General features: G+C 34.5%; 1 protein-coding gene across 2 annotated transcripts; it reads left to right on the top strand.

Annotated features, from left to right (window-relative positions):
* The first annotated feature begins 1,370 nt into the window (after nt 1–1,370).
* Nucleotides 1,371–24,218, top strand: LOC126760007 (ethanolamine kinase). 2 transcript variants are annotated; one of them, XR_007667135.1, is made up of 5 exons: nt 1,371–2,795; nt 18,514–19,196; nt 20,333–20,782; nt 20,878–22,035; nt 22,069–24,218. XR_007667135.1 is itself a non-coding variant. In XM_050475322.1 (4 exons), exons 1-4 carry the CDS (start codon nt 2,487–2,489, stop codon nt 20,975–20,977), a joined length of 1,542 nt encoding a protein of 513 aa, XP_050331279.1. In that variant the 5' UTR covers nt 1,371–2,486; the 3' UTR covers nt 20,978–24,218. The 2 variants fall into 2 exon arrangements, 1 of the variants encoding a protein (XP_050331279.1); XM_050475322.1 differs by having other exon boundaries at nt 20,878–24,218.
* Nucleotides 24,219–25,285: the final 1,067 nt, after the last annotated feature.

The raw sequence follows: 25,285 nt of genomic DNA, 5'->3' as shown, positions 1-25,285 counted from the left end.
AAATATTTGAAAATGAAAATATGTGTGTACGAGAATGCAAATGATTGTTAAAACGAGCAAATTTTGTTGTTTAGCTAAATAATGATATCCTATATAATATAATATAATTATACATTATACACATAATATATAAATATATATAGTGCATAAAAAACAGTGAATACATGTAATGAAAACAAGAAATATTAATAATAATTTTTTGTAGGTTAGAATAGACAAATGTATTTGTAATTGTTTTTATTTTTTTTTTAATTAATAAGCAACGGTTTCCACAATGTAATTGAATTTTGAAATTCGCTTCATATGAGCACACACACATTTATATATAAAAATAAATTAAAATGGAAAATGTTGAAAAATTCGCACACTAAATTTTATTGCATATTGTTTAAGAAATATTTATAGCAACTAAATATTTTGCGAAATTTTGCTAACCAATGCATAGATGTTTGAAAATAAAAGAGAAATAGTTGTTGTTATTGCATTAATAAATTTTGATAATTACACTACAGTTACAGTTGGACGCACATACACATGTATATTATATGATTGATTTTTGACTATTTATAAAGAGATTTGCTAAAGCAAAAAGCATTATATATTTTTCTCACTTTTTCCTATTTCGACATTACACACACAAATGGCTGTTATTGAAATAATATCATCTTATGATAATTATCTAATACATTTATGCATTGGTTATATACAAATAAAAGACGTTCTGTACAAAAATGTGTTATTTTACAACACACACACTTAAAAGTGTAGCACTGAATATGAAAACTTATTTACTTACACTTTATTACAAATTATACACTGATAAGTACATAATTATTTACAAAATAAAAAAATACTTAATATTGAAAATTAAAGGAATATAATTATTCAGATTTTTAAAAGTGTGTTACATGTATGTATGTACGTAAGTGAAAAAAAAACAAAAAATAAATAAATCAGTTATTACTGCAAACGATTATGGTTTTATTTAATTAAATATGCATAAAAAACGTTAGCAAGATATATTAGTAATTATATTTTACATTATTTTCTCAATATGAATCCCTACAATTATGAAGAAATATTAGCAATTTAATTTTTAAATTATTATTTTTTTTTTAATTTATTATTATTTTTCATTTTTTCAATATAATTTTTTTATTTAATTTTATTAAATTAAATTGGTTTTTTAAAACATCTTTCGAATAGAATTAGTGAGGAACACAATTTGACAAATTCAAATATCTATTTAATATTCACCACAGCAATGGGTTTTGTAGTCCGGTAGCGTTAAAACTGGTATTTCACCACACAGGGGCAAAACGCCGATAGCAGACCATGCGAGTGACAGTGTTTTGTGCGCGGCACTCACTCGTTCAGTTTGTAAAGAGATTTGACCAGAATTGGGTGTGCTTAAATTCAAAGTGATAAATATTTAGCATTTATTCGAGTTCTGATTGCATTTAGCAAAGAAAAAAGTTTGTTCGCTGTATAAAAAGGAATTGAATTAACTTGTGTTAAATACGGAAGGATAAGCAAATCCTGCTAGAAAGTGTATTTCACGCATACAGTTGTTAAGGAGAAACAGGAATTTAAATTTTTTGTACAAAGGATAGGACAAAAACCGAACACAGTGCAAAAGGAAGAGAAGAAAAAATTAGCAAACGAAATCCATTACGAGAAAAATCGATAAAAATAGAATCAAATCGGAAGCCCGTCATAAAGGCAAAAGCAAAAACAAAAACGAATAGTCGTGACGACGAGAGGAGCGCTACAACAACAAAATAACGAACAACACAACGTCGGCCAAAGAGCGCATAGTAAGAAACGTGGTATAGTGAAGGAATTTGAAAGTAAAATAGACAATATAGTTGAAATAATTCTTACGCGCTCACAAATATAATCCTCGCGCGCAAAACGTTGTAAGAGATAAGTTGAGATTTTTTAAATAATGCGGTGAGGAGTACACCTATAAGGGAAAGGAGAAAAATCAGCTGATCGGTTTTAGAGTTGTAACGGAGGAGAACGAGAAACGTTTCTCCTGCTACCGGTAAGGAGAACGTTACCCACATAAAAAAGAGCAAAATTTGCTACAGCTGTCCAATCAGCCGTAAAAATAGCCAAAGCACAAAACGTCAACAAGAGAGTGTTGAATTTGTAATATAAACAAAACCGGAAAAAAATATCTACAAATTTAAGCCAATCAAACCATACAGCGTATGTAAACAAATGTGCATATAATCAAAAAATTAAGAAAAATAAAGAAATATATCATTCATCATTTAAATACTACACAGTTTTGTTAAAGTTATTACAAAATATAATTGTTGTCGTCGTAAACTATACAATATACATACATATTTGTAAATAAACATTACAAATTCCTGCTACAAATCAGCAAAAAGTGGCTAAAGTGATACACACATAAAGATTATTGAAATAAAACAAGTACCTAAATTTCTAATAATTCACGAGTGCGGCAAATTAGTATGGGCACAGAAACCAAATTCAACAGTTACAAGGAGAACACCACTGCAACGACTGGTAGTGTTTTTCGTCCGAAAGTAGCGCACAATGGTTCGTCGGCAACAGCAATAGGTGCCGGTGTTGGTCAAAAGTTGCATTCATCAAATGGTGCATTGAACTCTAAACAACAACAGCATAGCGATATCACCAACGGCAGCTCTGTAACTCCAGTTTTTGTACCCATACACATTGGCGACGACGTAATTAGCGGTGCCAAAGAGGTGCTGAAAGTGATAAGACCACAGTGGAATATTAGCCATGTACAATTTAAAGTGAGTACTGAATACCTATTAAAATGTATACATACATCGAATTCATTATTATTTGCATCCAAATTGGAATTTGCCACTGTTAGCGGCCGTTATCGGTTAAAAATGGTTATGTATGCCAGCCCAAACCAAATATTTACCAGCTCAATGTGCCTAAAAGTACACATGTGTATGTACCTCAATCTGAAACCTTGTTTTCTGCAATAAAATACAATTTTTCCTATTGACTCTGTCAGATGTGAAAATATTTGTATTATGTCAATCAAACAGAGTGTGGAAATTTCCATCATGCCGCTTAACAGCTTCGAAGACTTTGCGTGTACATAATATGCATGCATTAGCTATCTGTTCTAATCCGGGGTCGAGGAATGATTGTAGTAAATTGTTGGAGAAAAAAAACTGCAAAACATTGTAGCAGACGGCTACTCTAAGAATTCCGTTGGCGGGAGGAACTGTCCGCAGTCTCCCCCTCTCTTCTTCACTGTATATAAGTAATTATGTTTGTGCAATTACAAGTATTTACTATATTTAGTTGACGTTATAGCAACCTTTTGTTTTTTTGATGTTAGCGACACAGGAACTAAAACTTTTACTTTTTTAAGGAAGTACATATATTATATAGTATGTGCGTATGCACATAGCGCTAATTATAATTATGTGTGTTCATACATAATACATATGAAAGTATGAGATATATTGTATAATTCGTGCTTATCATCCATCATCATGTCTGTAGTAAAGACTTTTTTGTTTCAACTTAACCGGATTCTTGTCGCTTGTAGTATAATGAACATCACATCGTTTTACAATAAATAGTTATACATAAATTGTATGTATGTAGTTACTGTTGCTTGGACTGTATGTGTATATATAAATACGGGGGTTTGTGTTGGGTTATGAATATTGTGCTTTATAGCATTATTATCTCTTTAAAGGTTCTCGAAATTTATATTAAAAGCAATTTCGTTTATTGTGCATATGTGTTTTAAATATCTACCTTTACATAGCATATTCTGTTGCTGTAAAGGTTGTAAAAAGTGTAAATTTACTACCTGTCTGCTCGTGAATTGCCTTGCCCTTAATATTTTGCAATATTATTTCTGAAAATTTCAACGCATATACATACATTTTTTATATTCTGAACAGGATATATTAAGTTTGTCACGAAGTACGAGTATGTTACATCCAAAAGGAAACGTATGACCCCCTTTAAAATATGTATATATACATATGTATGTACTATATATGAGTTGGCAGACGAGCTAAGTTGATTTAGCAAAGTCCGTCTGTCAGTATATGCGCAAAATTGTCCCTCAGTTTTTGGGCTATCGATCTGAAATTTGGCATACCTCCTTTTCTCCCCAAGAAGCTACTCATTTGTCGGAACCACCGCTATCGGACTACTATAGCGTATAGCTGCCATACAAATTGAACAATCAAAATCATGTTCTTGTATTGAAAACTTTTTTATTTGACGAGATATCTTCACAAAATTTGGCATTGATTATTATCCGAAGTAATGCTACAATATCTGAATAATGTTTTTAGATCGGATCATTATAGTATACAGCTGCCATACAAACTGATTGATCAAAATCGTAACGGTACTATTTTAAAATGCGATAAATTAATAACTAATACGCCATACATTAAATTTTACACGAAAGATGGTATAATAGTGGAACCGTATCTTAAGACCCGTGCGACCGATTTCAACCAAGTTTGGTATGTAGCATTTCTCTGACGTTTTTATGTCACAGTGTGCGAAATCGGACATGGCCATTTTAAATTCCATCTGAATCTCTTCATTCGAATATACAATTCAAGAAGCAATTAATATAACGTGATAAAACTTTGCCTTTGCCTTTAGAGTATCCCACCTTATGTCCAAACATTGTCCAAATCTAACAAAAACTGTTCTAGCCCCTAGGTATCGAATATTTATACTGAAGTACCCATAGCTGACTGAGTGAATAAAATCGGGTGAAAACCCGCTCTACTTCCCTAGCTTCAATCCTTTCAATTGCAAGAGTATGAAAGGTACTGTTATACCTGAACTTAGCTTTTCCTTATTTGTTATAGACTATTTTTATTTGTGATAGGTATTTTAGCTTTGTTGCAACCGAAGTTCACGTTTAATCTTGTTTAATTATTTGTTTTTTAAATTACACATTCCTCTCACATTGTTTATTGAGTGTACCTGCCGTTTTGTAGTATATTTAAATGTTTATTTTTATGAAAAGCTGCACCTGCATAAACAGACTTTTGAAATATCTAAATGTCGGGCATTTTAACTTACTTGATACTTTTTCATAATTTCTAAATAAATTTTCATGCAAATTAGATGGAATAGTTGTTTATATAACTTTGCATTTACGTTGCATTGTTGATATACGAGTACTACACACACTTAAAAAAAGAAAACAGATCTTAATCACAAACGTTATTGATATTAATGAGCGGGAATTTAAGAATCTGTGATGAACTGAAAAATTAATTCCACTAAATTTTTTATAGTATTTGGAAGCACAAGCGCCGTTATCAATCTTATCAGCCATACAAATATGTAGTGACCTTAGGTGTTATCACTCAGACACATTCATACTTACATGCATAGACTTATGTACGCTTGGCTTTTAGACGTTTTTACGTTGGGTTCATATATACGATATCGGAACATATAAACGGTCCGATCAAAATTGAAGTTTTTGTATGAAAAATGAAATGAAAATAGACCGTTTAAAGTCAAAATAAAAATCTATATATACCCTTTTATTTTATAATAAATGCACCCGTGAAGGGTATTATAGCTTCGGTGCAGCTGAATATAAACTTAAACTTTTTTACTGAAAAATTGTTCGAAAATAAAGTAGTAATTGAATTTTTTCATATCACGTTGGCTGAACTGGGAATTACCAGACAAATACTCACTTTAGACCCTGTCATAAAACGGATGTAAACTATGAATGTTTTTAACTGATTGACATAGGAATTTGGAAGTGTTTTGTTTATATTAATAAAATAGAGGATTGTGTCCCTATGAGTTCTTTTTCTTCTTTATTGGCATAGCCCCTATGAGTATGCTTCTTAAATAAATATTAATAAGATGTTACTTCTTTTCGTTATAGTCGTTGATGCCACTTACCTTTGCGTACATACATATGTATGTACATATCTATGTGTGTACTTGAAGATGTCAAACCGCAGTTTTGTACTTATATCTTTTCCAAGGAAAGCAAATGGGGTAGTCGAATCTGTTAGACAAAATGCACGGGTATAGGGTTCTGCTTATTTTTCACAGTCATATATACTAAATTTGTGATTAATATTCCATTAATCAATAACAATGAAGTATCAGCCATCAAATGGTAATTCAATATTTTTCCTTACAACAACACGTATGCCAAGTATTTACACTTTAGGAAAATGGAAACTTACCCTGGAACTCTAACGAAAAAAAAACCAAAATCTATACAAATTAATAGAATCCGTGTGGGAGCTAAAAAGAAAGACAAGCGCGTGGCTGAGTACATACACATGTTCATTATCGACATACTTTCTAACTCATTGATAAAAAACAAGTGTTTTAGTGTATTTTTTATGAATTGTTGAGTTGCTAGCTCATTGACGCCACACGTATGACCGATTCACATAGTAAAATATTGCTCTGAAATATGTACATACATACATACATACCATATGTGTATATGTGTAAATAATCTTTATACATATATGTATTACATATAAGGCACACGTACATTAACTGTTTTATTATTAATCTCTTTGTAATCAAATAAGCTCTCCTTATGATAAGAGTGTTTATTATTTGACGTCTACCCCGAACTATGTTGGAAAAAAGCATTTACTGATTAATTTTAAAGTACTAATTTCGTATTGTTTTTAGCAACAATGCATTTGTTTTTGTATTTCAACGTTTATTAGATGCCTTAAATGAGTTATTTATTATTTATCATTTAATTGCGTTCTTTGCAAATATTGTGCGCTAAGTTACCTTCTTTGTTTGCCCAAGCTATAAAATGCAGTCGAATACAGCACCAAAAAGGCTTAAAGTTTTAGTTTAGTTATGGTATCAGTAAGTGCTAAAAGTTCTATTTGCCTTTTTTAGTATTAACTCGAGATAAGGGCTAATTAAAACAACTGCATGTATTAAACATTATAATTGCCATAATTATGTAAGTAGTAATTTATTTCCCAGGGAATCCCAGTAGCAAGAGGCACCTGAGGGCAAAAAAATTAAAATAAATAGGCTTGGCCCCGCCCTCTAATAAGTTTAATGTACATATCTCCTAAACTACTAAAGCTACAACCAACCAAATTCGCCTAGCACAAATATTGTAGGAACTTCTACCGACTGTGTAGAAATGGATGAAATCGGATGATTATCTCACTCACTCCCCATATAACTGTACTGTAAAAACTACTAAAAGGGCGACAAATCAATAACTAAATACGCCAGCAATATTAAATTTTACCCCGAGATGGTATGAGAGAGCAGACGGAGTCGAAATTGAACGATGGGTGTGGCACCGCCCACTTTTAGGTGAAATCACATATCTCGGGACTTGCTCGACATCTAAATTCAGCACATAGCATTTTTTGACATACCAATATTGTGCGAAAATGAGCGAAAACACAAAACTTTCACTTTCCTAGTATACAAATGCACGAATAGTCCTTTTGAGGTGTGCCACCCTATAACTAAATATTGCCTAAATCGAATTAAAACTGTTCAAGCCCCTAGGTCTATGTATTACAAATGATTTGAATCGGGTCAATACTTCCCTTAGCCCCCATATACCTAATATTAAGATGAATTTCCAGGTTACTTTATACTGCAATAGTTTCCCAAGATAATTCCGAGAAGATTTTTCGAAATTAAATTTTTTTGTAGAAATAATAATACCAAACAGCAACGGTGCAGTACTTTGAAAATGTAATTTATTTGAAAATGCTGTAATACGAGTATTTTGAACTAAAAAATCTGTGAAAGCCCTGCATAAGACAAGTATAAATATGCTCGTAACTTTGTCAATATTGGCTCAACCGACTTTTATTCTTGAAATATTTTTCATTTAATAAAAAAATACAAAATAAAAAATCCTTAAAATATTACCTTCCTTCAGTAAGACTCCTCATACTCTCTTAGTGCTGGCGGATGGAAATTGGACAATGGCTGCATTCTCTTCCTATATACATACGTCCGTTTTGAACCCCTCGTTTATTTGAATTTATATTTTAAGTTATTGTTCTTCTTCTCTTAATTTTATTTTTTATAAATCGGTCTATATGAGAGCGATATCAATGAATTTTTCAAGAATGTTATCTTGGTTTAATGTTGTTGTTGTAACGACAGAAAAAAATTATCAAATAATTTGAAACAAGCCTTTGCCGGCTATAAATCCGGACCTGTTTTGGTTACGCTGAATTTCGTATGAGTTTCTTTTGGCATATTGTGTGTATGTACATATATTGCCACCAAACACTTGCTTATATCTTAGACTAGGTCCTATATAAAGAATAAATCCATTTTAATATCGTGAACTGGCTACATTAAGTTTGCCACAAAGTTTGTAACACGCAGAAGAAACATCGGAGACCTTATTGAGTACATATAAAATTATGATTTGGACGATTCTGTTCCCACGATAGTCGGGTCTACGTAACCGGAACGAACCCGGTCAAGTACTGTCAACTCGGCTGAATTCTTCCGCTACAACAACAACATCAGCTGGACGAGCTGAGTCGACTTAGCCATGTTCGTCAGTCTATCTGTTTCTATATACGCAATCGATCGAAATCGCTGATATCGGTACAAACGGACCGCCCAAAATCTTATCTCTATGAAATTCGGCATTGATTGTTTTCCAAGGCAGCGCTATGATTTCCGAACAAATTGTTTAGATCGGACCACTATAGCATATAGCTGACATACAAACTGATCTATCAAAATGAATCCCTTGTATGGAATTTTTTTAATTGACAAGATACCTTTACGAAAGTGCACACAGTTTATTGATTAGATTTATACCCTTTTTTTTATATATTTTTGTACACTTTTATGAAGGGTCTTATAGCTGCGCTACAGCTGAAGCTAATGAGTTTTCTTGTCTTTATAGGTTAATTGCCCACGACTTGAATTATAAACCCTTTCAATGCTATAAATTTCATATTTCCGACAAAACTTGTTTAGATTTTTATTTGTTTATGTTTTTAGTACCCATAATACTACATACATATTTACATACATACATACATGCATACATACATATTTCCTGTCCCTGAACTCATTTATACTTTATTGCTATTGTTCACAGAGATTTACTAATTATTAACTGTTAACTTTTTGTTGGTGTACAAATTTGATTTGCGTGACTTGTGTTTGAAAGGTAAATAAACAAATTCTGTAATCTGGACATTTACACGCACAAATGTATAAAGTAAACAATGCATACATACATACATACATACGTACATATATACATACATACTAGGTTATACGCCTACATTTATTTATTTTTGCACGCTTTCTTGTACCGGTTTTAGAGATAGATAGACCGGTTTTGCCTTTCATTTCCTATTATCATATAAATAGCTGGCTAAGAAAAATGCAACAAAAACAAAAATGGAAAAAAATAGCCGGTGAATTATTGCAATTTTGTCATAAGACCTTAAGCTTTAAGAATTTATAGGTATATACCATACATATAGTATATATGTACAAGCGATAAGTGCTTATTAGCACCAGTTTGTTACTCATATTTACTTACATACATATATGGATGTGTACATATCAAAGACCCCCAAAAAATATGCTTTTATTTTTATACTTTTGTCATTTTTTGTATTGTCACTTAGTATATAATACCATATATACATATGTATTTATAGTATATGTATTTATAGTATATGTATATTATAAAAGTATATATGTATATGGCGCATTTTTGATCTTTGGACCGGGACTGCTGATCCGCGAAGAATCCGCTTTGCTGTTTTTTTGCTGTTGCCTACGTCTTTTAACACGCAATGCTCTTCACCTATTACGTGGGAACACGTCGTTCACGAAAAATTAAAAAAACGGCGAACGCGCCGCTCACGAATCACTGAAGTTTTATTTTTGTTTACGTCTATATGTGTTTGTGTGCGTGATTAGTATATATTTGAGTATTGTTTGTACAATTGTTGTTATTATTTGATTTTATAAAAAACCGGGAGGTGGAATTAGTGACTTTGTATTATTTCGTCATTATCTTCTACGTAGAAACTTTGATTCACTGTTACATTTGTGGGTGTGTGCGTAGTGGTGACAAGATTTCTCTTTCATTGGTTCTTTGTTGATTTTTCTACTGATACCTCACCGCAGATTATTCATTCTTAAGCTATTCCAAATTGCTCTTCTCTTCTCTTCTCTACTACAATACTACTCTCACCCTCTGCATTCATCATTGAGTACGGCGTCAACGTGGGTTGGCAGCCAAGAATAGATACTTGACTATTGCACTACAAAAATGTGTGGGTATGGGCATGGTCAATTGTATATGTATCCATATATTGCAGACTGAAATATAAATATACATACATACATATATTCACACTAGTTCAAAAGAGATTCATAATTATCTGGTGCAGTTAATAAATATTGGGTAGTTAAAAAAAGTCTTTTCGTATTTCTAATCAAACTTCAACTTATTTTTTTAAATTTTATAATTAACTTTATTTAACCAAATACATATGTATGTAACATTTTGGTCGACCACTTTTTACCATTTTTCCGCTAGAGACATTATACCATCAGTGTAAAAATTTTCTGGTTTTTCGGCGAAAAACTGCGACAAGTAATTTTCACAGGCTTCTCTTGCAGTTAACTTTAGTCCATTAAGGGAGTTATGCATTAACAGAAATAAATGGTAGTCCGATAGTGCAAGATCAGGGCTATATGGTGGATGCATCAAAACTTCCCAGCCAAGCTCTCCCAGTTTTTGCCGGGTCACCAAAGATGTGTGTTGTCTAGCGTTGTCCTGATGGAAGACGAAGCACTTTCTGTTGATCAGTTCTGGTCGTTTATTTCGTTTGCTTGCTTAAATCTCATCAGTTGTTGTAAAATGTAGAATTAATCGTTCGACCAGGCTGGAGCAGCTCATAGTGGATGAATGTTTTCCAATCGCACCAAACACTCAGCATAACCTTTCGAGGCGTTAATCCTGGCTTTTTGACCATTTGTTGATCTTCACCACGTTTGGATTTATTGTCGTATTTGATCCATGTTTCGTCTCCTGTTATCATTCGCTTTAGAAATGGTTCGATTTCATTTCGTTTCAGCATTCGGTCCATTAAATTTTTCACAGATAATTCATGTGGTACCCAAATATCAAGTTTCTTTTTGTAACCAGCCTTTTTTTAAATGATGAATGTTAAGTTCCTTAGGTTGTCATGGCTGCTTATGTGATGGTGCTGGTCAATCTTTTCCATAATTTCATCGACTTTTTCAACGATAGGTCGACCAGAGCGAGGTGCATCTTTCACATCGGAATTTCCGTACTGATACAGCGTCGTCTCCGTAAACTTCACAAATTTCATGTGTGACATTCTTACCTTTTTGATGCAGAAATTTCAAAATATAGCGAGTTTCTTCATTATTTTCACTCATTTTTGAACAGCTGTAACTTTTTTTCAACTTCCACAATGTGATTGGTAACACTGGAGATATACAACGAAAAGACTATCCAATACTTTAATATCAGACTCGCTTGGTCCTAACGGAATCCGATGAGCTAGCTGCAGGGGGCACCCTTACCCTGCTTACAACGTAATGAGTATGAGTTGGATTCGCGTTGTCATCTTGCTCTCAAGCACTAGTCCATCCTCGGTCTATGGACTTCGCGTGCGCTGGACAAACGTTGGTTGTCTATCAGCTATTGCGCGACTGAGAGATCTACTGAGCATAGGGGTTGTTACTAGACATTGTCCAATAGGCATTCATGCTGTAAGGCTTGCAATCCAGTCGGACCCAAACTGTCGAAAGTTGTATGAAAGAAGGTGAGGTGGTAACTTCCTGGTATTTTCTTCTCCATTGTCCACATTTTGCAATGTGGAGGCAAAGGCGAAACTGACACAAGCCGCCTCAAACCTTCGTGATTGGCTCAAAGCGCTTCTATTGGACTAGAATATACGCTGTCCAAGTGATATCTCGGTGAGGATCGACCTTTTAACCCAACCTTTCCTAAGCATGATTTTTTAAGTTTAAATTAATTTCTCGTCCATCCTATACAGTATTATCTCCTGCCGAAAGAAATTGGTTGAGTTTAAGGTGTAGGAATTTTGGTACCAAAAGCATTCTGAATTAACGTAAACTTATCTATTTTTATTTATTCCCTATTCATTCAGTGATATTTTGCAATTGATTACTCATGATATATGTATGTATATACTTATAGATAGATAAATAGATAATTGCAGCAATATATACTGAATTATTCGAAAATCACGCGAAATTTCGCAATTCACATGATAAGATAAAGACAGCTGTGAAATATCAATTTAAAAATTAGTGTGTATACAAACATACACATAGATTTTCATATATATGTATGTATATACATACATACAGTATTGGACAAAACTAAAGCACCCTCTAATATTTGTTAGGAAAAATTGTAGCACGATTTTTTAAAAGTACGTTATTCGTTGAAGACGTTAGCAATAAACCGTTACAAATATTATTGCGACATTTTGTAAAGAGATTTTTGACGTCGTCAGTGTTCAGTTGCATTTAGAGTTTAAGCATAAAAATTAGCGGAAAATACTTATTCAGCCGACTTTACAAATAAAATAATAAGTAATTGACAAAACGGTTTATCTCAACAAGAATGTGGAATCGGAATTCGCACGACCAAGCATGGCCAAAGATTTCTGTGTTTGAAGAAAATTCAGCTTTATCGAGATGTGTCGAGCAAGAACGCATTTCATACCCAAAATATCCACTAAAATCATTCAAACGGACTCGGGAGAGATATCGAGCTCCTCTGCCATCTCTCCAACACTTGCCTGACGATTTTCTAGCACCATCCTTCACTTTTTATACTCTTGCAACCAGTTGCTACAGAGTATTATTGTTTTGTTCATCTAAAGGTTGTATCGTATCACCTAAAACTAAGCGAGATAGATATAGGGTTATATATATATATAAGTGATCAGGGTGACGAGCAAAGTTGAAATCCGGTTGACTGTCTGTCTGTCCGTTCCTCTGTCTGTGCAAGCTGCAACTTGAGTAAAAATTGAGTTATCTCCTTCTTTAGTACAAAAACTTTCGAGTTCGTATGAGCGTAATCGGACCACAACCACGCCCACAAATCACCATTAACCGGAAACATAAAAAAAGTGGAGTCAGAAAGAAGCTCTCCGTCAAACTTAGGTTTAGGATTTAGAATTACTGCAGGCAGAAGTGGCTGCTATTAAATTAACACTAAATTTTCTGCTCTGAAAGGCGATTTTTTTCATTATAAAAATTTATAGTACAAATGATTATAATTGCTACGGTCTTCTACGGTATACAAATTCATAACGCTCTTACCGCCACTTTCCAAAATAACGACTTCACTTAATAATAGTTGTTGTCAGACATTTGTAAATATTTCTCATTATCTTGGCAATAAATCACATTGTTATGTTTTATGGGAATCACTCACGATATATTAGCAATGGAATTTGTAGGTTTAATATATGAACCATTCAGTCAAGCATGCATATAGGCACATCTATCAGTCTCTGATGTTACCAGAGAAATAAAACAATGCAAATGCAGTCACATGGTAGCTAATTATTATTGCATTGTTAGCAACAGACAAGTGTGAAACTAATATATAGACATAATAAATGTGGATTCATATTATTACACACTAAAACAGATTGCCAGATAAACAAGGCTACTGAGATTATTGTTATCACCATCAACTAACATTTAATTCCATTTGCTTACTTACTCCAAATAAAGTTACGGTGTGTATTAGCCTGTTTTACGCAGCCACACAAATAATCATAATTCCTATGTTAATTACGTCGACATAATTCGCGACAATTTATTAAGATTTTGTCTGCATAATCCAAAATTTGTAAGCCTATGTTTTCATTAGCCCTTATCTTGCCTTTATCCATATGCCTTAAGGCCTTAGAGATATTACTTTTTGCGGATTTAAGACTACCCACATTAATCTTGTGATTATTATATTTCTTTTTAGAAGAACTTGACCATGAAAATTATGTCTTTTAGGATGAGTCGAATTTTAATAGCATTTTAAACCATACAACTGATAGTCTCAACTGCCTCGGACAAGTTTTGTGTCGAAAATTTGAGGTTTTTCAGAATTTTTCGAACGTTCCATCCTGATCAAGTTCTGTAAATATTTTATTTACCCTGATTTTTCTGCATTCTTGGTTCAATATAGTAAACTAATACTTCTGCAATTCCATCCATTGATATGAGATTTTTTATTTCATGATTGCCAATTGCTTTAGCATTAAATAATAGATAATCAGAGCGTTTAAGATCAGACCCGAAAAGATGATAAAACCCTTACGCTTATGAAGAATATGATAGCTTTATTTGTATAAAGCCAATGTGGTCGTATTGAATTAAAAAACTATATATTTTTTGCCAAGTTTGTGCCAAGCCGATCCGAGGACATCCATAATTTATACTTCCTCAATCAAACCAAATATCAAACTAGATTGATCCACTCATGAGTGGTTGATAAATCTGTTTACTTATATTATTTACTTAGAATGCGCAAAGTGACTAATTACAATTTTCTGAATTAACGCAAACTTATTATCTTTATTGTGTGCAGTTAATTTGATTCAGTGATAAATTGCATTTAATTACAGTCGATTCTTGACATGACAATAGATAATTCCAGTAAAATATACTAAATTACTTGAAAATAATGTGGAATATTGCAATTACCGCTATAGAATGAGATATGGCGTTTAACAGCTCGGAAATGCCAAAATCCAGATAAATTTGTAAACAAACATACGTATTGTATATATCAATATTAATATAGTTACAATGACTTATAAGAACAAATATTACTCCTTGCAATGTTTATATGAAAACTTAAAGAATGAAGTGCCGAACATATAGCGCGCGACAGACTGCAAGCGACATCTGTCAAATAATAGGTTGTCAAAAAAGTCTTGCGTTATTTTCGCTAGTTGGCGCTGAAAGCGCGTAGTTCTAATTTTATTCGTCGCATCGGGTCATGCTATACCTTTTTGGAAAGCTCATTTCACGCGCTAACACGTGTTTGATTAATTGTCGTTTCAAAATAAAGAGAAAATACGGCATATTTTACAATACTACTACGCCAATAAAATTTGTGCAGTTTATGGACCCGATACAGTTTCCATTTCCACCGCACAACGATGGTTTCAACGTTTTCGTTCTGGTGTAGAGGTGGTCGAAGATGCGCCACGCTCCGGAAGGCCTGTCGTCGAAAATTGCGATAAAATCGCTGAATTGGTCGAAAGAGACCGGCATAGTAGCAGCCGTAGCATCGGTCAAGAGCTGGGCATGAGTCGTCAAAAATTCATTTCAATTGCAATAAAAAAAAAAATTCAATAAAAACACCGCAAGACTTTTTTGACAACCCATTATTAAAATAAACAAGTTCTTAGGAACACAGATATTGGCGAGCGCGCCAGTCATTTCTCCTTTTTGCAATAAGGCACCGATTGGAGATTCCAAGCGAAGCCAGGTCTTTCTCCGCCTGATCTTTCCAAAGGAGTGGAGGTCTTCCTCTTCCTCTGCGTCGAAAACTTTCAGAGCTGGAGTGTTTGCCTCTGTCTTTTAATTTGCTGAAATATGTCATTGTCGTCGTATATCTCATACAGCTGCTGAGTGCGCTCAGAAAGCAGGAATGCAAGTCGAGTAAAAAACCGTTGCGCTGTCTGTTGTGATTGCAGTTTCTCGACGTCGAACTTCCTTGTGTTTGTTGGCGTGCGTTTTTTGCTGCACAGAGGCGGGTGCGAATCTTGGCTGCAACAAGATAGTGGTCCGAATCGATGTTAGGACCTCGGAGCGTACGCACGTCGAGAACACTGGAGATGTGTCTCTCGCCTAACAAAACATGATTGATCTGGTTGGTGGCTTTTGGATCCGGAGACAGCCAGGTAGCTTGATGAATTTTCTTATGCTGGAATCTAGTACTACAGATAACCATATTAGGGCCCCGGCGAAGTCATCAGCTTCAACCCATTGAGGATGTTTCCTCGTGGAAGCTGAATTTCTCGATCGTTGGGTCAAAGATACCTTCTCTGCCCACCCTGGCGTTAAAGAATAAAAAAGAAGGCATCTTTCAGCGATATGTCGAAGAACTTCAATTTAATGCGAATTGTGGCTAGACGTTCCAATGTATCCACCGGGTTGAATCCCAGGCCTCGGCGGCGAAGCCTCTCTCCCATCACGAATCGCACACCGAATTTGCGTTCCTTTATATGACCACTGCAGTAAATGCCACAAGGACCTACTCGCCTCAGTCCTTGTCCCGTCAGCTATGTCAGCCTTCACTCTAAGGAGGACATCAACCAGCCGGGCAGCGGTACCTTCCTAATTAAGGGACCGGACATTCCAGGTGCATGCCCTCAAATCGTAGTCCTTAATGCGTTTGCCATGGTCGTTATGAAAAGGGGGGTCTCTCATCCGAGGCTGTTGGTAATTTTTCACTGAAGGCGTTTTTAACTTTAGCTTGTCTTCAAACGGAGGTTTTCGTGAGCTGTTTGAGCCATATGTAAAAGAATCGTTTCTGGCCATTCCCAAGTGAATGGCGATCAGAAACCTTTCTTCGCTTGCGTGAAGTTGTACACATGACTCCATCCTTCGGTGAAATTTACACCACCAAAATCATTCGCCATGGACAGTAACAGGTAGTAATCACTTGGTGCCAGGTCCGAATGATTAAAGTGATTGCATAAGGGTATCCCAACCAAGTTCTCAGAACTTCTGGCGTGTAACTATCGATGTTTGTGGCTTGGTATCATCCTGATAGAATACAATTCCTCTTGACCAAAACTGGCCGCTTCTGGGAGATTGCTTCCTTCAGCTAGTCTAGGTTTTGATAGTATATGTCCGAATTAAGAGTTCGGACTTAGGGGTGTAGCTCATATTAGATAGGTGATGGCCAGCCAATCCCACTTTCTAACGTTCCTAACCATCAATCCTGGTTTGCCCAAGGTTTGAGCCGACTCACCGCGACTGCAATCGTTTTCCTCCCACTTTCGAACTTTTGCAAGTTGAAATCAGAAATTAGATCCATGAAGTGTTTTTGGGTTAATTCGGATAGCACCCATGCAACGACCACATACATCCAGGCTAATTTAAATGATTTTTTGTTCAATGTTTAGCTCCCGGGCATTTGAAACATTGAAGCAATGTCGGACACATTTCCATTATTTTATCGATATTTTCCACAATTTACCGACCAAGTAAGGGTTGTAAAGTACCTTTGAAATGAAAATGAAAGCAACGGTATCGAAGAAATCAACCATGTTCCGCTGCTATTTCGCCCTTATCGAAGAAAATTTCTGAACTAGAGTGTATTTTCTTATTATTATCTTATACAAACAATACCGAGTCGAGGAACCACAAAACCATATGAGAAATTTTTTAGTACGAAATCTTATCCTCCTGAGGATCAGATTATGTTTAAGGCTAATACTTAAGGGTCTTGCTTTACGTTTTTATACTCTTGCAACATTTTGCCTCAGAGCATAATAGTTTTATTTATCAAGGCTTCTTTGTTTCCTGCTCAAAACTAGATTGCAGTCAATACTTTTCATCACGGAAATGTCCATCAAGAAATCAAGACTGTCAAATATAAAGTAATAAATTGAATAATTGATTGGAACAGCAAACACTTCGACTCAATTTGTTAAACAAACATATTGACTCAGTCGTTTTGTGAAATTTATTTTAATTGGCTAAAGACTTTATCTGAACAATCAGCACTCTGCTAAATTAAATGATTGCATTAAATTCACGGCGGTGAATTTTTGAAAGTGATAAAGCATCACTTAACCAAAATTTACTTTTCGTTTATAAAAATGTTCACAAAATTCTAGTGTGTTTGTGTAACGTGTGTTGTAAGTGTGATAAAGTGACTATAAATTGGCTTAATTTAATTGAAATGCGAGTTGAGATAAACTCAGTTTAAATCAACAATGGCGGCATGGATAGTGATCGTGTGATGGGGTTGACACCAGCTGCGGGCAGTAAGTGTCGGCCAACAAATTGTGTAAAGCAAACCAATTTACATCACTGCAAGAGGACAAGGTCATTGCAATGAAACACTAATTTCACCAATTTTCCACTTGTTGGTGTACACTGCGCACCATAAGGATTAATTTTTATGCTGCAAAGCATAACCAAAGGCGCACACAGCCGATTAATCAATTTGGAAAGCAAAACAGTGTTATCATGTCAAGTGCTCGGTGTCACGGAATGTACATACATGCACATAACTACATGTATGGTATTTAAGTGCATGCCCCGCCAGCAATGATTGTTATGATACATATCATTTAGTGGGCACCTATTAGGCACACAATTGGATGATACACACGGAATGGTTAGCGGCAATGAGGCAAATGAATTCGTTCCATATACAAATTTATAATGATCATTATTTGTTTTTTTGTGCAATTCTAGAAATTCACCGATGGCATCACAAATAAGCTTGTCGGTTGCTTCTATAATCCTCCACAAACCACCACCACCACAGCAACAACAACAAACAACAATGGCAATGAAATCGACACAGGCAGCGCATATGGCAATGACACGCCCAACTCACCCTCAACTTTGGCATCGTCCACACTGTTGGACGACAACAATGACTCGGGCAATATCAGCGATACGGATACATTGGATTCAGAGGTGACTACGTCGAGTGCACTTGACATAGATAATAGTCATAATGCCAGCTGTGCTGTGAATACGAAGGATGAAAGTCACAACAACAGCAGTTCGATCAGTGATAGCAATGTAGCACTGGTGCGTGTCTATGGTAATAAAACCGATCTGCTGATCGATCGCAAAGCCGAGACACGCAACATACTGCTGTTGCATACGTACGGTTTTGCGCCGACACTGTTTGCAACATTCAAAAATGGTTTAGTTTACGATTTTGTACCTGGTGTAACATTGAAGCCAACTAGTGTTTTGGAGCCGAAGATTTGGCGTTTGGTAGCCACACGCATTGCCGAGATGCATCGTCGCGTGCAGGTGCAGGAGACGCCAGCTGCTGAAGTGGTGCCAATGTTGTGGCATAAGACGCAAAGTTTCTTCGATTTGGTACCTGAACGTTTTAGTGATCCCGAGAAACACAAAAGGTAATTGCCACCGTCGAAATACGAAATTTATTTCGTCACATGCCAAACTCATTATTTTGTAGGCCACCCCAACCCAAAGAATGTTTAGAATGCAATGAAGGACTTGGATGGGGGCGGCGGCAACGCGGCGACCCAAACGGCTAAGGCTCGGGCCATACAGGCTTCGGCTGCGGCTAATGGCGTCTATATATATTGCGGCAAGAACGTTGTTGCGGGCGTTGATTTACAATCGATTGGGCATGTAGCGAGAGGAGGTATGGGCAATGGAGAGTGTTGGAGTCGCGTGGCGGTGTAGGAACGTTCTTAATTCAATGTCACACGTCTTTGCATGTTACGTGGCGTTACATGGCGTTTGATTCGAAATTTGTCGTGACGTCTGTATTTGCGTACGGCTGTGTCACTTTAGAAAAGCACGAAACTGCATGCATTAAAAAAACTTATTAAACGTCAGCCGTTGATCGCTTGCTTGTACGTTGGCGCTCCTTCGTGGGACTGCTCGTGACACGCGTTGAGCGTCCATAAGGCGCTAACAGGCGCGCGTATTGGATCTGCCTACTCGAAACTCGTCGCTCGCACTTCTTCTTCGTCTATTTGTCGTTGTGTCTTCTTCGCTCGCTTGCCTACACCCGCTCACTCGTTCGTTCGATCGATCGTCTGCTCATTCGTACCATTCGATTTTCGATTCCATATGAAACTAGTAATGTTTTTTACTTACTTTTATTAGAACTAAAAACACAAATCATTTTAGATAGCATTCTCTGTTGCCTCTAACATATTTATAAATCAATTTTATAACAAAAACAAAAATTAATTTAATTTTAATTACTTGTATGCATTAGATTTAAATTTGTATGAAAAGAGCTGTACTTACATATGTGTATGCATATGTAGTACTACAAAAAAAATCACTTCATTCAAAGTAAATCACATTCATTACTATTAGCTTAGCAGACTCACATACACACACACAAACACATATAGAAATAAGTATATAAAAAATATATTGCAAAAGTTGTAAGCAATTAAATTGAACGCTTTTCTTCTTGATTTTTTCTCTTCCCCTCTGTGCGTTGCGCAAATTTTTTTTGCCTTCACTCACACATGAAACCACCTACCCCACACACCCCCAATTACAGAGTTGAGGAAACTTTCTTGCCCATAAAACGTTTACGCGACGAATTCAGCGCGCTATACAGGCGGCTCGAGCGCCTGGGCAGCCCCGTGGTATTCGCCCACAACGATCTGTTGCTGGCCAATATTGTCTACTTGGAAGCAGAGCAGCGTGTCAATTTCATTGACTACGAATATGCCGATTACAATTTTCAGGCATTCGATATTGGAAATCATTTTTGTGAATTTGCCGGCGTTGACGAGGCGGACTTCTCACGCTATCCCAAGCGTGATTTTCAACTTGCTTGGTTACGTGTCTATCTGCAGGAATATCTGCAACGCTCCGACATCACCGACGCCGAAGTGGAACGTCTGTACTTGCAGGTGAACCAATTCGCGTTGGCCGCGCACATGCTCTGGACCGTCTGGTCGCTCATACAAGGGGAACATTCCAACATCGATTTCGATTATGTCGAGTAAGTAGCAATGCTTATATATTTTTCAAAATCATAAAAGCATCAATTATTAATTTTTACAAAAATTTAAAAATTTTTTTTGCAACAAAACGCAGATACGCTCACATACGTTATGCGGAGTACAAGAAGCATAAATCCGTATTAGGCTTGGAGGATGAAGCGGCAGCTGAGGACGACGTTGCGGCGGCAAGTTAAGTTTACCATATGCACACAGCGCATCCAAACACGCCCGCGCGCCTGCCAGCTGCTAGCTGCTGAGCTGAGCATGAGAGTTTAACTCGAATGCTTGCTGGCAGTGGCTGAAATTTTAACGAATCCGGTGTTATGAAGGCAATCAGGCGAAATCTGCGCAAATAATACAACAACAACGTTTAGTTAGCAACGTTTATTTCAACTCGATACGTGTGTCTAATAGCTTGATAGAGCAGACATAAGCAAAAGTTTGTATATTCACGTAAATTCGTTTCGTAGTCGTGCTGCATGTGTGTGGCGTACGGTGCATAGGTCGTAAATAACGGTGAAAAATTAAGTTATTTAATTTTGAAATTGAAAAACAAAAAACATTCCGCAAGCATTAATTATTTAAATACGATTTTTATGTAATACAAATTGTAATTATAAAATATGTTAAAGATATTGGAAAAAATAGCAAACAAACAAACAAATAGAAAATAGTAAGCCAGAAAAAGTGTTGACAACGCATTGTGATTTGTTTTTAGTCTAGTTCGCGAGCATTATCGTTTTAATTATTATCTAAACATAATCTCATTATCCAACAGCATAGAGCACTTTTAAGTGTTGAATAAAAGGGTAGCTGTCTACATGCTGAAGCCACATTTTCTTCTAAACGGCAGTTTTGTGTTAGTAGAGTATCCCTAAAGAGAAATTAACTTATAATTGGCGAAAGCCTGGTCTTTTCCGAACTAGTTTCAGTGCGAAACTGCTTGCTACGAACTAGTCTGCTCTGACTAGTTATATTACAGTCAGCCAATTCTAGTAGCAAACTGGTGTATTCGCCACAATTTAGATTTCAGTCACGAATTTCTCGTTGCAAACCAGCATTTTTTTGTTGAGTAAGATATTTTTTGCTGTAGGAAAATATTTCTTTTAATATTAACTGCACGTTAACATTTATTTGCTAACCTTACTTTTCTATCGCATAAAAAATACATACTTTAACTACTTAAACTATCATTAACTTGAGTTATCTATAGTTTTATTTCATATTATAAAATTATATTTGCTGAAGTGGAGTTTACGTGACGATTTGAAAATTTACTACGCAGTTAATGGAGGAAGTATAGTTTAATTGGCAAAAATTGTGCGGAAAAGTATTGAAAGCAATAATAAAAACTAACATTTATAATGTTTAATAAATTAACTTAGCTCTTTCTAAAGTTACATATTTATGTTGAATGCAGTCGTTAAAACCGTGTCATAATTTTATATCCCAAATAAAATTAAAAAATATGTAATTTCTAGCCAAATTAATCCATGTGTTGTTCAGAGAATCTAAAACCGCAATAATTTCCGGTTTTTGACACATTTGTCGAATAGTTCTATACTAAAGTTGTATTTAACGTATTTCACTTTTAACTCGTGACATTTAGTGCTGAAAAAATATAGCCAGCGTTTTAGTAAATTTGCACTACTGAACTAAAATAGATTTAAAGATTAAAAGCTTTATATTTTCTTGAAAAATCATTACAAAATATTGAAAAAACCCAAAATTTGCTATAATCTTTCACTGTAAAACTAAAATAGAGTTATGGCAGACAACCTTCCGATTTTTTTTTTAATAAAAAAAGATTTTTATATAATATTTTATTCTTAAAAATGTTAAATATTTATCCAAAGCGGGTTCTAAAATTTCAATACTAAAGAAATTTCAAAACTTTTATCTTTATCTAACCTTGAAATTTACAAATTTTGCGATAGAATAACTTTGAGTGGTTAATTTTTTTAATATTTTATTTAAATTTAATTTCACACTTTTATGCTAAATTTTCAATTACTAAACTTTTGTTTTGTTCATTAAGTAATTTCGTTTCTTTAATGCAATTTAAAAAACTTTTTTGATCGTGTAAAACATTTTATGAAATTATACCATATATTCTACATTTTGAATCTATGCCTTCTTTTGCCATCATATACATATAATATATTTATAAACTTTCATAAACGAAATTAATATTCTTCAAGTTTTGAATAATGTTAATGTTAGATACTCTTTCTTCTTTACTGGCGTAGACACCGCTAGCGGTTATAGCCGAGTTACGATTAGATAACCTTTATCTCTTGTAAAAACAAATAAGCAAGTCTAAAATACCTGAAATTTTGCAAAACTCGCTTGAGTCTCTAAATAACCTAAAAAAGAAACGTTTTACCAAAAAAACTTGTATTCAACAAAATTTAAAAAGTTCTTAAGTGCAACACACTAGTTCAGTGTTATCTAAGATTTCCTTCAAAACCACTTTTTTCTAAACAAATTATAAAGATTTTTAAATAAAACTTGTAAAAACTTATAAAACGGACAGATGTGGTGGTGATATGTGCATTGCTAGTAGTGTGACAATTCAATTTTGCTGTTATTGCCGTAGAAAACATCCCCAAAGTAATTTCTAGGAATGCTGGAGTTGACAATCCTTAGCCGGATAACACTTCACACAAACTAACGGTCTATAGCGCTCTTTCTAGTTCATTTCACCCAGCATTTTTGTACGATTTTTTTGGTGTAAGGGTTTCTAAATTTACCACTTATTTTGCATAAACCATAGTCTTTTTGAATTTATTCTTATAGAAATGCTGCTATATTCCAAATAATACGGCATTTCAAAATATATTCTAAATATACTGCATTTCTCAATAACATCACAATTTATTTCAAATTATTATGATATTCTATACTAACAAATAAATAACTTGTGAAACTTGTTTAGCCATTTCGAACTTTCGCTTATTTTTTTTTAATTTAGTAGTGGTGCTAATTAGAAGTGTTACAAGCAAATCAATTATTTGCGCATGCTCTTTGGTGTAAGCAAATTTTGTTAGTAATATTGAGGGAATATTGATATTTTTTGTTAGCAAGGGTTATATATAGTAAACAAGCATACACATAACATACAAATATTACGCGTAGCTCTCTTACAAAGACGTCGAAACATTTTTGTTAAAAAAAGCAAACGCATGTAACAAATTTTTACCAAATTAAAAATAAAAATATTAAAACCGCAAAATATGTTTATAAAATTAGTGCTCAGTAGAAGAAGAATGTTGATGATCGGTCTTAAGGAATACGTGTATGTATGTATGTAGTATATGTGTATGTTACAAAATAATAATTTAATATGAAATAGTTGTTAGAATGCAATGTTAATAGCGGGGAAAAAGTGGGTAAACTAAAACATATACTTGTAATAAGAAAAATATATATAAAGTGCATAGTAGTGTGCATAAAATACTACACACAAACGTATAAACAAATATTATTACCTATCATACCAATCAATAATGTTAATGCAAAAAATCAATATCAATAACTAAATATACAAAATTATACTATATGTATATGTATGTATATATCATTCTATTATAATATTATAACAAAAATATATACATATACATATACAATATTAATCATTGCGTATATTTTTTAATGTTTGACAATTTGTTTTTGGTTTTTATTCTAATAAAACAAAACTGTGTACAAATCAAAGTCGTTTTATCATTTTTTCTTCACAGTTTTTAGAGCAAATAGCTAAGAGCACAGCACAGCTTTGAAAATTTTTACCTAATAATAGTTTTATAATCGGCTAATGTTATATAAATTATTAACCGAAGAGTCTTTAGTCTTTCTTCGTCGCAATTTGTTTTTCACCTCAGTTTTTACTCCACTGGACAATGCTGTTTTCTTCCTTCACTGCCACCAGATTGCATTCAAAACGATTCCGTCTGCTCAATTTTTGTGATATCAAATTGGTTTTTTGTACACGTTTTTTTCTCTTTAAGAAGTTGCTAATTTGTCGGAATCGCCGATTTCGGACCACTATAACATATAGCTGCCATTCAAACTGATCGATCCAAATTAAGTTCTTGTATGAAAAACTTTTTTATTTAACAAAATATCTTCACAAAATATTGTTATAGATTAGTGCCCATGGCAACGTTATAACCTACGAACAACTTGTTAAGATCGGACAACTATAACATATAGCTTCCACACAAACTGACCGATCAAAATCAATATAAATTTGTTGTTGTTGTTGTTGTTGTTGTAATTGTTATCTAAATCTGCTGGGGTGGTAAGGTTCAGGTTAGTTGTCATCGCAGTCATTTAACGGCAGGGGTCGGACCATAGGGAGAGGAGGTTAGATGAGTAGAGTTTGCTGCAAAGAGGTGATTAAAGTCCTGCGGTTACTCATTGCATGTTGGATATTTATTTGGTATGTCGGGGTCAACTCTAAATAAGTAGCAGTTTAACCTGCTACAAACTCCAGAACAAGC

Source organism: Bactrocera neohumeralis, chromosome 5, assembly GCF_024586455.1.
Source record: "Bactrocera neohumeralis isolate Rockhampton chromosome 5, APGP_CSIRO_Bneo_wtdbg2-racon-allhic-juicebox.fasta_v2, whole genome shotgun sequence".
Classification (NCBI taxonomy): Eukaryota; Metazoa; Arthropoda; class Insecta; order Diptera; family Tephritidae; genus Bactrocera; species Bactrocera neohumeralis.
Note: the sequence above shows the minus strand (reverse complement) of the source record. Positions and strands in the feature narration are given on the sequence as shown.

Bases quoted from the DNA above. Each gene is read 5' to 3' on its own strand.
- LOC126760007 (XM_050475322.1), top strand. From the start codon at position 2,487: ATGGGCACAGAAACCAAATTCAACAGTTACAAGGAGAACACCACTGCA. The intron at 2,796-18,513 runs GTGAGTACTGAA...GTGCAATTCTAG, and splicing joins TTAGCCATGTACAATTTAAA to AAATTCACCGATGGCATCAC. The intron at 19,197-20,332 runs GTAATTGCCACC...CCCCAATTACAG, and splicing joins GATCCCGAGAAACACAAAAG to AGTTGAGGAAACTTTCTTGC.